This window comes from Cygnus olor, chromosome 2 (assembly GCF_009769625.2).
Source record: "Cygnus olor isolate bCygOlo1 chromosome 2, bCygOlo1.pri.v2, whole genome shotgun sequence".
In the NCBI taxonomy this organism is placed as follows: Eukaryota; Metazoa; Chordata; class Aves; order Anseriformes; family Anatidae; genus Cygnus; species Cygnus olor.
In genome coordinates, this window is record NC_049170.1 from 56,140,213 (window position 1) to 56,153,167 (window position 12,955).

At 43.4% G+C, this 12,955-nt stretch overlaps 1 protein-coding gene across 1 annotated transcript; it reads left to right on the plus strand.

The window, feature by feature from the left end:
• Positions 1-1,503: 1,503 nt before the first annotated feature.
• On the plus strand, positions 1,504-12,751 carry PDIA4 (protein disulfide isomerase family A member 4). Its single transcript, XM_040547135.1, has 10 exons — positions 1,504-1,651; positions 5,005-5,176; positions 7,217-7,422; positions 8,102-8,240; positions 8,413-8,618; positions 9,263-9,421; positions 10,496-10,647; positions 11,038-11,194; positions 11,285-11,518; positions 12,083-12,751. The coding sequence occupies exons 1-10, from the start codon at positions 1,555-1,557 to the stop codon at positions 12,496-12,498; spliced, it is 1,938 nt and encodes a 645-aa protein (XP_040403069.1). The 5' UTR covers positions 1,504-1,554; the 3' UTR covers positions 12,499-12,751.
• Positions 12,752-12,955: the final 204 nt, after the last annotated feature.

The following is a 12,955-nucleotide window of genomic DNA, read 5'->3' on the forward strand; positions in this document are numbered from 1 at the left end:
TCTACTAACCTCGTTTTTCAACTTGGTTAACAAGTATAGGTATAGAACTTAGCCGTCACAGAAGAAAAACTATTTAATCCTGCATTTCACATTCTAACAGATGAAAGCAATAATCACGCTACTTCTCCCTCTTACCTGGTTATTTTTTTTTCTGTGAGTTTTTTCACCTGTTTTCCAATGTCCAAACAATGTCAGCCCTGAAGTGCTGGGTCTGACAGAACACCCCTATATTGGTATAATATTGATATTATCCAGCTGTCTGCTGGTTAATCTCCAAACAAAGCTGGGATAAAATGGCTTGCAGGAGCAACCATTTGTCTTATGGCAGAACTCAGATGAGGATGGCAGCAAATATTTCACACACCAGCACTACACTCAAATCACAGTATCACAGAATTGTAGGGGTTGGAAGGGACCTCAAGAGATCATCGGGTCCAACCCCCCTGCCAAAACAGGTTCTCTAGAGCAGGTTGCCCAGGTAGGCATCCAGACAGGCCTTGAGTATCTCCAGAGAAGGAGACTCCACAACCTCCCTGGGCAGCCTGTTCCAATGCTCTGTCACCCTCACCGTGAAGAAGTTCTTTCGCATGTTGGTGCGGAACTTCCTGTGATCCATTTTGTGGCCACAAATCAATGGTCATGTCAACCAAACACCCTGTAAATATTTCTCTTGCAAACTCAGATGAGGAAGGCAGGAAATATTTCACACACCAGCACTACATTCAAATCAATGGTCATATTAACCAAACACCCTGTGAATATCAACCTCCTACACTCTTAATTTTTCACATTCGGGTCAGTATCCAACCCAGCTATGTACCACCACCGCATTACTGTGTGTCTATGTTAATAAAACACATCGTCGGAACAAACTCTGTTTATTTTAATATTTATTCCAAAATCAGGCGGGATCAAGACAGCTTTTCTGAGCAGGTCTCATAGAAGGTCCCACTCGGCTGTAGTAATACACATTTAATCTGAAAAAAATAAAAAAGCAGGATTTTTTGTGTGACGTTCTCTGACCTCTGACGTCCACCACACAACCACCAGGACCCGCCCCCCGCCCGTGTCGGCCCCGCACCACCGCCATCGCACGGCCCCCTCACGGGGGGCCACGCCCACCCGCGCACGCGGCTCGCCCTGACAGGCCGCCGCCACCGCCCTTGCGCCCGTCCCCCGGCAGCACCCGCCAATCCTGAGCGCCAACGTTACGCTACGCCCGGCGGGCGGGCGGGGAAGCCCCGTCCCCCTCCCTCCCCGGCACCACCCCCGTGCCCGCAGCGCGGCTGCGCCCCATGCTCGTGGCGGCCGGCGGTTGGCGGCCGGCGGGCAGCCAATGGGCGCGCGGCAGCTCAGAGCAGGGCGTGCAGCTGCGCGCCGACAGCCCCGCGCGCTCCTCGCCGCGCCGCAGCGGAGCCGGGCCGGGCGGCGGCAGCAGCCAATCAGGGGGCGCGCCAGGGCGGCGGTTGCAGCGGCAGCAGCAGCAGCAGCAGCGGCAGCGGCAGCGGGAGTAGGAGCAGTAGCGGGAGTAGGAGCAGTAGCAGTAGCGGCGGGATGAGGTGTCGCGGGGTGCGGGCGCTGCTGCTGCTGCTGGGGGTGGCGCTGGCGCTGGCCGTGCTGGCGCGCGGCGCGGCGGCCGAGGAGGACGAAGGTGAGCGCGGGGCGGGGCGGGAGCCGTGGGGAGCCGCGCTTCGGGCCGGGGTGGGGGGGCAGGTTGCCTAACCGCGTAATTAAAAGCCTGTAATTAGCCGCGGTGGACGATGCTACGTTGCCAGGTCGTGTGTCGCCTCGTGGCGTCAAGGGCCGCGCTTGCAGCCCTTCGGAGCGTCCCCGTTTCCCCAGTTTGTGCTGTGGGCGCTTTTCGGCGTTTCCTCCCGTTGTCATGGGGCGTCGCCGAGCCGCGCCGCCTGCCCAGAGCTGGGCTTTCAGGGCTCTTCTGTGCGCTTGTTCCATCCCTGCTAATTAAATCGGCTGGTTGTAACCGTGCAGCCCTGTGACAAAGCCCTGAAGTTGTTGTGATGGGCACGCCGTGGCTGTTACGCCCCTTGCATGGCTACAAGGAAGGGTCCACGTAGAGAATCCGATACGGAAAAGGTGGAGGAAAGCTGCTTTCATAAATAAGGCTTTTGAGTGACCTGGCAAGAGATTACAAGTCTTGGCTTCTGTGTTTCTGGAGATGGAGGTCATCTGGCTGGATGCAGGCTGGAAACAGGCTCTACAGTGCCCTTCCCAAAGGAAGCTTTCAGGCAGAATCCAAAAGTTGTTCGTGTTTGGGTCCAGCTTTTTCACACAGGAATCATCTTACTCAAGGAAAACTTACCAGGCCAGGTTTCCACTAAGGGTTGAAAGTTCAGTAAAGCCACTGCATCAATCAGTTTCAGTTAGAGTAGCCCATCGTCCCAAAAAAGGAGTGCCAGTCAGTATCACGTACCTAGAGTTTTAAAATAAGTGTCATCTTTATTAGTTGACTTAAGTAATGACGTGTTGAAAACTGTGGTATGAAACGGTCTGTATTCTACTTGAGGACAAGTTATAGCAGAGCTGTCGCTTCATTGCCTTGTTCACCTTCTTTGCAAGTAGCTTTAAGAAACAAAGTGCAGCTATTTTATTTTCTTGAGCTGTATTATACAAATACTAACTTCTTCCTTCTACTGTATCAGATGTCACAGTTACACTCATTCTGTGTCTGTTCTCTTGAAAATGTAAATCATCGATTCAAAGTAAAGTTCCTTAATGACAAAAGCCTCACTGCCCCCTTACCTGCTCAGATCCTTAAAGCAGGTCCTTTGGACCCAATGCTGGTGGAGGTGTTAGAGGTAGCTAAAGTGATCCTAAGCGTCAGTGAAGCTACAGACTCCAGAGGATGAGTTCATGGTCATTACAGAAATGTATGTTCTCCTTAAGCAATTTTGGAAGGGCTAGAGTCCTGCTGTTACATGCCTCTATCATGCCTCCACCTCTGGGGAGGAAGAAGTGGATGTGTGTAATGACCGTACATCAATGTCAAAGCTTTGTGTTGGCAGGCTATGCGACTGCTTCCAGTGGAAGATACAAAATTACTTCAGTGATAGACGTGAAATCCAGTGGTTTAGTGTTTTTAACTTAAGCAGAATCTCTACGCGTGATGCTTGGTTCTCACCTTTCCAGACTCTGACCTTATGCTGCTGTTACTGCAGAGGTCTTTTTCTTACCGGATGGAAGCTAACCTTGTGAGCAGAAGCAAGAGTTGCAGTCTGGTCAGTTTCAAAGCTGCATGAGCAGAATTGACTAATGAGTTTTGCTCAAGTTCCTTCCATGGTAAAAAGTCAAATCTGATGTGCTTTGCTTGGAAAAGCAATAGGTATTGCACAGCTCCCTGGGAATTCAGGCATAGACCAACCTGAAACACCCTGCAGTAAAATACAGCCCTCGAATCTACTGAGCACTGATGTCAGCAGAAGTTTTGGCTGCTGAACACCCCTGAAAGCTAGCTTTCTCACAGTGGCATTCCCAAATGTAAATAAATAAATGCTCTTGGAATTCTCTTGCAGTGTGTTTGGAAGCTCAACCCTTCCACTGCAAGTGTTTGGAGGCAGCAACACAGAAGGCATTGTCCAGTTGTAAATAGTGCTTTTAGCTGATGCTTAGATGAGAGGGAAACAGCAGTAGTTGTTAAGAAACTTAATTCAGGTGACTTCCATTGTGTGATAAATGATCTCCTGTGATCTCTGACCATGTCAGAGACTTCAGTATTTTGGCATTGTATAAAATTGGGTTCTAACCAAAATATACACTCCCCTAGAAAATATATTTATGCAGAGAGCATATGCACTTTTTTTAGTATCTTTTAACAGAAAAATGGTTATTGGTATTTAGTGGTATAATGTCCATGATGAGAATGTTGCTGTGGTTTGCTCTTGGTCTGAAAATAAGTTGGGTTTTCTTCCACTTTTTCCTGTTTGTACCTGGCCGCTGAATATTTTTTTTTATAATTTATATTTTTTTATAATTATAAATATATATATTTATAATTTTTTATAATTTATTTATAATTATTGACTTCAAATTCCAGGCAAAATCAAGAGTATTTTCAGAATTCTTGTCCTGGACACACAGACTATGTGTACGTTATCTACTGCCTACTGCAGTCCTGCACGTCAACTTAGTCGAAAGCTAGCTAAACTTAGGTAGAAAATATATAGTTTTGAAAACTTTAATTTTCTTCCTGCTTTTTTAACCATGGAACTCCACGTGGCTAAAAGGACCTTAGTTACATTGATGTATGTTTTACATTAGGGATGAGGTATTGTCACCATTTGTTCTGTGACTGAAATTCTTATAAAAACATTCAGTAAGGTTTGTTTGCCTAGAATTATAGCAGTTTTAACAACGTCTGTAAAACGATCATTCATGTCTTTGTGAATGATCAAATGTTAAAGACACGATTTCAAATTCTAAGGCAGACTGAACTGGTTGAAGTGTCTTGGGATCAGATTTCATGTGCAAGTCCCGCTTCTCAAATTGAGCAAATCTGTCTTCTCCAAAGGCCTGTTCTAGACCAGTGGTTTTGGACTCCTTAAACCAAAGGGCCCCCTGGGTGGGGGGCCTCACTCCATTTGTTTCAGAAGGACATCTTGTCTCTATCACATGCCTGGGGATGGGTTTGCAGGGGTGTGTTCTGTGACAGTCAGTTTGTTTTTACACTTGCTCCACAGCCTGGTGCTGATTCTGAGCCTACAAGCAGAGTGATGCTTTTGCATGTAGAAAGCCTCTTTAATGAATTGAAACATCTCTGTAACTGAAAGCAAGATAGGTTTGGGTGGCAGGGCAGGGCTTGAGCAGTTAGGGATGGAAACAAAAATTCCCAAACTTGGTCAGCTGTCACTGGATGTGGAACAGGAACTAACCTGGTACTTCTTTAACTACAGGATGCATCTAATCCATCTTTAACCTGGTAGAGTTATTTAAACATTAAGCTTGACACAATCTAGTCTATACTGCATTTTTTTAATTCTATTTTTCTAGAATCACTTACAAAAGAAGTTGATGATGATGACGACGACGACGAAGAGGAAGATGATGACGATGATGATTCTGAAGTTAAAGAAGAGAACGGTGTGTTGATCTTGAATGATGCAAACTTTGACACCTTTACTGCAGACAAGGACACTGTGCTGCTGGAGTTCTACGCACCATGGTGGGTTCACAATCTGCAGCACCTCCTTAGGCAGCAGGATAGGATGGGTGTTGGGGGCTTTTTTGGCAATATGCAATCCTAAAAGGTGAGCTTGGGCTGTTGTTTTTGGGCTACTCTTTAGCAGGTATCTGTCTGAACGGTTTTAGGGAGTGAGAAGTTTTTGATACTGTTTCCTCATGTTAGTAAGCTGTGATTCTAAAAGCAGATGTCTGGATCATGACTGGTTTAAAAACATAGGTGGTTTCAAAGGCTATGGAGGACTAGTGCTAGACTGTGCTGTTGTCCAGGGCAGGAGATGGTTCTGGAGGTGTCCCTTTCCCTGCTCCTGTAACATAGGAAAGAGCATGCTGTTTTCTGTTACCACTTATTTAGGTCATACTGAGGGCTTCTGTGCCAAGGGAAGCACTGCCCTGGGTCTGTCTCTGCTCTGTGCTTGTCAGGGAGCAGAGATGGTCCCAGTGAGCCCCAGAAAAGTTGTGCAGTATGACCTGGCAGCCCGCTGTCTTGGCATGTTGGCCTATCTAGAACCAGTGTACTTCTAGATGTGGAGGAGGCTTCCCTAGCTAGAAGGTTTTCCTTTTGAAGTTCAAGTCTCTGTCCTTGCCAGAAGGATGTGGTGTAAGGATATAGTTCCTTCATACTACTAGTTTAAACAGTGTCACATACATGATAAAAACTCTGCTGGTGTACACTGAGTTACATCAGTACACTCAGGAGCTACTGTGGATTTGCCTGTGTACAACTGAGACAGAGAACTTAAACCAGAATGTATCTTTTTTTTGCATTCTTATGGACAAAAATAATGAGGATCATTAATGGGAAAAATAAGAGTAGAATATTTGCAGTCAAGCTGATGTGTTAGCGCTGCAGCCAGAACCTCTCTTCCTTTGTGGCTTAGTGATATAATGGATAAGTCATTTGACTTACCCATTTGTCCGTTTTCATAGAACCATAGAATATTCCGAGTTGGAAGGGACCCATAAGGATCATCAAGTCCAACTCCTGGCACCACACAGGTCTACCCTAAAATTCAAACCATATGACTAAGTCCAAACGCTTCTTAAACTACAACAGGCTTGGTGCAGTGACTGCAGCCCTGGGGAGCCTGTTCAGTGCACAACAACCCTACTTGGTGAAGAACCTCTTCCTGATGTCCAGGACTTTTTCTAGTCTTTGAATGGGAGGGGGGGAGAGTATGATCTTGCTTGAGGTAGAGTTGTGTTTTATCTAATACCAGTCTCATCACACAGAAGCCTATTCCTTTTTGGCAACTGTAGTTTGCCAGCTTGAAAACTGAACGTGAAGCTTAATATAACCAAGTAGAAGGATGTGTAGTCACCACAGACTAGACACTTTTTTTCCTGCACCCTCTACTGCCAGTTAAGAGGCTAAGGAATACAGGCTGTTACATGCTACTTTTTTTTTCCTGTTCTGTCTTCAGTTTGTCAAGCTGTATTCAGCTTTTCATATGCTGGTGTCCTCTGCTGTGCCATTTTTTGCAGCAGTAAGTTGTGCTCTTCCCAGAGTTTTGGCATGATGAGAGAGAACAGGTGCTGTGATATGAGAGTGGATGTGAGGTTTCATTAAAGCCCCATTAACTTCTGGTTCATTTTTCTCTTCAGTTTGAGTTTTAGGGTACCATATAGAGAAGATGAACCCAAATTAGGGAGAAGCTGAAGTCTGAGTGAGATGTTATCTGGGGGCAAGGAGGAGAAGCACAGTACAAGGTTTGCAACTTTGTAGAAGCAGTCATAAAATTTTCTTGCAGAGGCTTTAAGAAGCATATATGGAAATATGGTATCTTTTGAATAGGGGTGGGGGTGGAAATAGCAGAAAGGTTGTGATTTGAGCGAACTAGCTATAGCATCTCTTGCCCTCTCACCACCACTACCACCCCCCATGAGTCTGAAAATACAGCAAGACAAATACTCTTAAGTTGATGCTGTGAACATCTGGTAGAAGGCCTCCTGGAAATGTGGGGTAGTAAAATACGTCTCCATGTCTGCCTTGCATTTATCTGTCTACTCGTGTCTTTTACAGGTGTGGGCACTGCAAGCAGTTTGCTCCTGAATATGAGAAGATAGCCAAAACTCTGAAAGAAAATGACCCTCCTATTCCAGTTGCCAAAATTGATGCTACTGCAGCCACTTCGCTAGCAAGTCGTTTTGATGTCAGTGGCTACCCAACCATTAAAATCCTGAAAAAAGGCCAGCCTGTTGACTATGATGGTTCTCGAACAGAAGATGGTAAGCACCAGTCCTTTGCAGTTCTTCATGACAAAGCAAGGAATTATATGGTTCTGCTACTCAGACCATGTATTATCAAAGACTTTGATCTCAAGTTCCATTGTGTTAAGAGGAACAGTATTATGAAGGCTGAAATTTTACCCAGTCTTCTAAATTCTGTGTACTAGAAGGTAATTGTGCAGGTAGCGTGTAGTGCTCTTAGTGAGGAAAGGTTTTTAAAATTATGGCTTGATTAGAATAGGAGGTGTTGTGCTTGATGAGAGATCAGCCAGTAGGAAACATCAGGTTTGTAAATTGACATTGGGTATAAAACCCTGTGTTTCTCACTTAATGAATGTGTCCATCTTCACTCCAGTCAGAAGGAAAAACTACCTTTTCTGTCTGCTTTGAATGGAATTCACGTAATAACTTGCTGTAAAGTATAGACTGTGTTCTGCATAATTAAGATGCTCAGTAGGTGAAGAGAATATTAAAGACCTTGACAATACCAACAGTAAAGTAGACTATAAAGGAGCTTGATTTTAAAAAAAAAAAAGTGTAGTGTAAACCAGTATAAAAACTTGACTGTTTGTTCCAAGACCATGCTTGCCGCTCTGATATCTTGATATTGACTCTTGCATTTGATATACTACAGATATGATGGTGCAAACTTTAACTGGGCTATTGAACTATCTTTCAGAAATCGTAGCCAAAGTCAAGGAGGTTTCTGACCCTAATTGGACCCCTCCACCAGAAGCTACACTGGTATTGACCCAAGATAATTTTGATGATGTTGTGAATGGTGCTGACATAATTCTGGTGGAATTTTATGCTCCATGGTAAGCAAGAAGGCAGTCACCTCTGTTTTACTAGCACAACTGGCCTGAGCGTGCTTGGTGAAGCTGTTTTCTGTCATTATGCCTCTTCTAAAGAGGCTTGCAGCTCTTTCACTGCGGAGTTGAAGGTAACTAGCAGGACTGTGCATTGCCCTTTACCCTTCTCCGTCCTTAGGTGCGGACACTGCAAAAGGCTTGCTCCAGAATATGAGAAGGCTGCTCAGGAGCTCAGCAAGCGCACACCTCCAATTCCCCTAGCTAAAGTCGATGCCACCGCTGAAACTGACCTTGCAAAGAAGTTTGATGTTAGTGGCTACCCAACTCTGAAAATATTCCGCAAAGGCAAACCTTATGACTACAATGGTCCACGAGAAAAATATGGTATTGTGACTTCTTTTATTTTCTTTGTGCTTGACTATAAATGTGTTGATGTAACAGTAGAGCTTGCAAACTTGTTCACATCCTAGCAATAGTAGTTAGAGGAACCTGAAAAAAATGCAGTCATATCTACATAAGCCAGCAATATATAGTAGTCTTATCTTTGTAACATCTTATGGTGGTACTGTAAGCTCCTTTTAATATAAAGTAACTTAAATGTACAAGCTGGCAGTATGAGTAAATGAGCAGCCATTAGTTGCACTGCTCTGTAAGGGCTGGTGAAGTGCTTGGTACTGGGTTGTAATATTGAGGGAAGAATTAGGAATATCTGAGTGGAATCATGCCTCATAGCAGGGTCACAAGACTATGAAGGATCTAAAATTTCAAAAAGGTGAATTACAGGGAAGGTCATCTGATATCCATGGAAGTCCTGAAACCAGCCTAAAAGAGACTATCCAGAATTGAAGCCTTTGAAGACCATGACTTCAGTCCTGTTGATGTGGTCTTTTGGTTATTGTGGAAGGGCTGCACAGAAAGAAAGGTGTCAATGGGAAATGTGGTATTAAATGATGCTGTAGAGAAAATGCCTGAACCTTTCAGTTTAGTAAATGTTCTAAGCAATTTCTTGTGGTGGGTTTGTCTCACAGGTATTGTCGACTACATGATTGAACAGGCTGGTCCTCCATCTAAACAGATCCAGGCTACCAAGCAGGTACAGGAATTTCTGAAGGATGGGGATGATGTCATCATTATTGGTATCTTTAGTGGAGAGACTGACAAAGCCTATCAGCTCTATCAGGAAGCAGGTAAGGAATGTTTTTAAATATTAGAAGACCAGGTTGTTGATATTCTGCCCAAGACTTTACGCATGAGAAGTTCCTTTATTTTTGCTCTGAATTCAGTAAGGGACTTAAAGAGGGGAAAAGGAGACTGAAGGGTGAAAAAAGCTCATACCAGGTCTTGATCATGTAACTGAAGTATCAGCCAGTCACAGGGGGTAATCTCTTGATGTTGCATCCCTAAAAATCTATGCACTAGAGAGGAAGGAAAATTCCTAGCTGAGGTACAAATCACAGCTTCTTGCTAGCTTTGCCATATGCTTTTGCTGGCTTCATATCTGAAAGTTCCAGAGGCTGGACTCTACCGAGTTTATTTGGGGTGGAGAGACTTGGAGGAAGGATCATCATCCATCTCTGGGTCAGTTTAGCTAGACCATTCCTGGCAATGCTTATTTTTACCACCACTTTGACATGACACGCTGATAGTCCTGTTAACAATTTTTGCTACCATGTGTAAGAGGCAAAGCACTGTAAGTGCTCAGTCCCTCTAATCAATCCTTGTGTCTCACAGGATTGAATTGCTTACAGCCACTCTGTTTCTGTTTGAGCCTTGAGAGAAGTCAGGGCTATTCCTCATGATGTGTCTATGCCTGCTTCTGGGGCTGCCATTGTTTATATCTGGATCTGGCTGTTCTGGCGTGGCAAAATACAGAACTGTCTCCCAGGTTGCCCACAAAGGAAATGGTTTGACTAGTTGACCTTGTGAGTTCCTTTAAAGCTCTACTTTTCTCTTATTTAGTGGAAAGCCAAGGAATAGGAGACTGATAAACAAATAGCTGCTTCAGCTTCACTGTGTATGTTCAGGAAGCTGTTCAAGACTTTACTTTGTGATTTAGAATAAATATTCTAGATGCATGGTTGAACAGCATCCAAATAGTGCTACACACGTTTCCCCACCTGTTTGGAGGTGAGAGCTGTTCTCTAAGACTCTGGGCCATTCCATGTCTGAGAGAATTTCTGTGCAGTACAGTACTAAGATTTTGGTTGAAGGCTGTCAGTTCAGTTCTTGATGACTTTTCATTTTCCCTAACCTTTTTTCAGCTAATGGCTTAAGAGAAGACTACAAGTTTCACCACACCTTCAGCAACGAGATTGCAAAACTATTGAAAGCATCTCCTGGAAAACTGGTTGTAATGCAGCCAGAAAAATTTCAGTCAAAGCACGAGCCCAAGATGCGTGTTTTGGATCTTAAAGTGAGTAGTTAGTCCAAAGCTACAAAGTTTGTTCAGAGATTGACGGCTTTATTTGTATGTATGAGCAGTTGGCATCTTTCTGATGGAAATAGTTCATTAGATATTTGAGGTAACCTGTTTGTCTGCCAAAATTATTCTGGTTTGTTCTTCAAAGCTTTATGAAATTAATGCAGAGATTATGCATTCAAATAATTTACTACTGCAGTTTTCAGGTTAGCGGTAGAACACTAAATTATCATTAGTGCTTAAGGATTTGAAGAATATGGTGAGGGCATTATTTATTACATGCCACTTCCTTAGTCATGCATGCACAAATACTAGTTTCCAGTACTGTGTAACAGAAGTGCCACTTACTTGCACGTCTTTTCCCTGTTTTTCTTTTTTTGGCAGGATTCTACAGATGGATCAGAGATCAAAGAGCACGTGCTAAAACATGCTTTGCCTCTAGTTGGTCATCGCAAGCCTTCCAATGATGTTAAAAGATACACTAAGCGTCCTCTAGTGGTTGTCTATTATACTGTAGACTTTAGTTTTGACTATCGTGTTGGTAAGTTAAGTTCACCATCCCTCTGCTTTGGAAGGAAGCAAGCAGTAAGTAACTAGAAATCACTAATCCTGCTGTATTCTGGTTCTTCAGCTACTCAGTACTGGAGAGGCAAAGTTCTGGAAGTGGCCAAAGACTTCCCTGAATATGTGTTTGCTGTTTCTGATGAGGAAGATTATTCTTCTGAAATAAAAGATCTAGGACTACTTGAGAGTGGGGAGGATGTCAACGTTGCCATTCTGGATGAAGGTGGCAAGAAATACGCCATGGAGCCAGAGGAGTTTGATTCTGATGTACTCAGGCAATTTGTGCTGGCATTCAAAAAAGGTATAGTTCCTAAAAAGAAAAAAGCCATTTGCTTGTTCTCCTTCAATCACTTTTTCCCTGGTATTATGGCTACAATAAAATCATATGTGCAACCTTATAGTGCTCTGTGGCTTAAAACTTTTGAATGATTCTTGCCCTTTTTTTTTTTCTTTTAACCTTGGTTCATTAACTTTGTTGTTTAGACTATGTTGTGGCATCTAGCTGTATTCTAACACTGAAAGTGTTTGGTAAGCCTAAAAGCTGCTTGTGGCTTTGAAGTGCCGGTTGATTATTCATATTTATGGCTAGTATAATAAATCACTGTCTAATATATTATGGATGGATACCCAGAAAAAGAGGGAGGAAGCTTCTAGAGAACTGAGACATTGTTGCCAATATTTCACAAGCTTGCCATACTAAAAAAATGGTCAGCAAGCTAGCCAGTGTTTCCTGTAGAGGTAAGCTCATTTACTGGTGCAACACTTTTCCTTAGTGTGAGGATGTACTTCTGCCCTTTCTTAAGGGAGATCATAAGGATTGTTTTTACTCTATGCTAATAATGGTGTGTGGTTTCCTTTCTCCTAGGAAAACTGAAGCCTATTGTGAAGTCCCAGCCAGTGCCAAAAAATAACAAAGGGCCTGTGAAAGTGGTAGTGGGTAAAACTTTTGAAACCATAGTAATGGATCCAAAGAATGATGTTCTCATAGAGTTCTATGCCCCGTGGTGTGGACACTGCAAGAAACTAGAACCAGTGTATAATGAGCTAGGCAAAAAATACAAGAATGAGAAAAATCTAGTCATAGCCAAGATGGATGCTACTGCCAATGATGTGACAAATGACCACTACAAAGTAGAAGGATTCCCTACTATCTACTTCGCTCCGAGGGACAAGAAGAACAATCCTATTAAATTCGAAGGCGGGGACAGAGATTTAGAGCATTTGAGCAAATTTATAGAGGAGCATGCGACAAAACTCTCCAGAACAAAAGAAGAGCTTTAGATGAGATGAGGGATGGTAAAGAGAGAATTTTTTTTGTACCTTGTAGTTTAAAGAAAGTTACCGACAAAACTTCCTGAGAGAAGAATTCAGCAGTTGGAACAAGGAAATTCTTGAGCAGTAAAGCAATTGCAGTATCTTTTTTTTGCATTGCAGAAAAGTTTTCTCTGGACACTGAACTTCTATGATATGAATGTCTTACGTTAGTTATGGTTTTGATCTTTGGAGGAAAAATACATCCTTTATTTTTTGTGACTATCTTGAGCTTGATTCTTTGATTCCAATGCAACTGTTTTTTAGAAGTTAAGATACTACCAAAAGGAGAGAACCAAATTCCTCTACCAAATATACTTGTCTTCTTTGTTGGTATGGTTACTTTGGGGGCGGGAAGCCAAGCTCTCTTGCTTTATTTCTGTATACTTACTCAGGTAACTGTATTACTGTATTGACTGAGGGTAAG

Coding starts and splice junctions, on each gene's coding strand:
- PDIA4 (XM_040547135.1), top strand. CDS start 1,555: ATGAGGTGTCGCGGGGTGCGGGCGCTGCTGCTGCTGCTGGGGGTGGCG. Junction 9,422..10,495: donor TCAGCTCTATCAGGAAGCAG/GTAAGGAATGTT, acceptor ACCTTTTTTCAG/CTAATGGCTTAAGAGAAGAC. Junction 10,648..11,037: donor TGCGTGTTTTGGATCTTAAA/GTGAGTAGTTAG, acceptor TTTTTTTGGCAG/GATTCTACAGATGGATCAGA.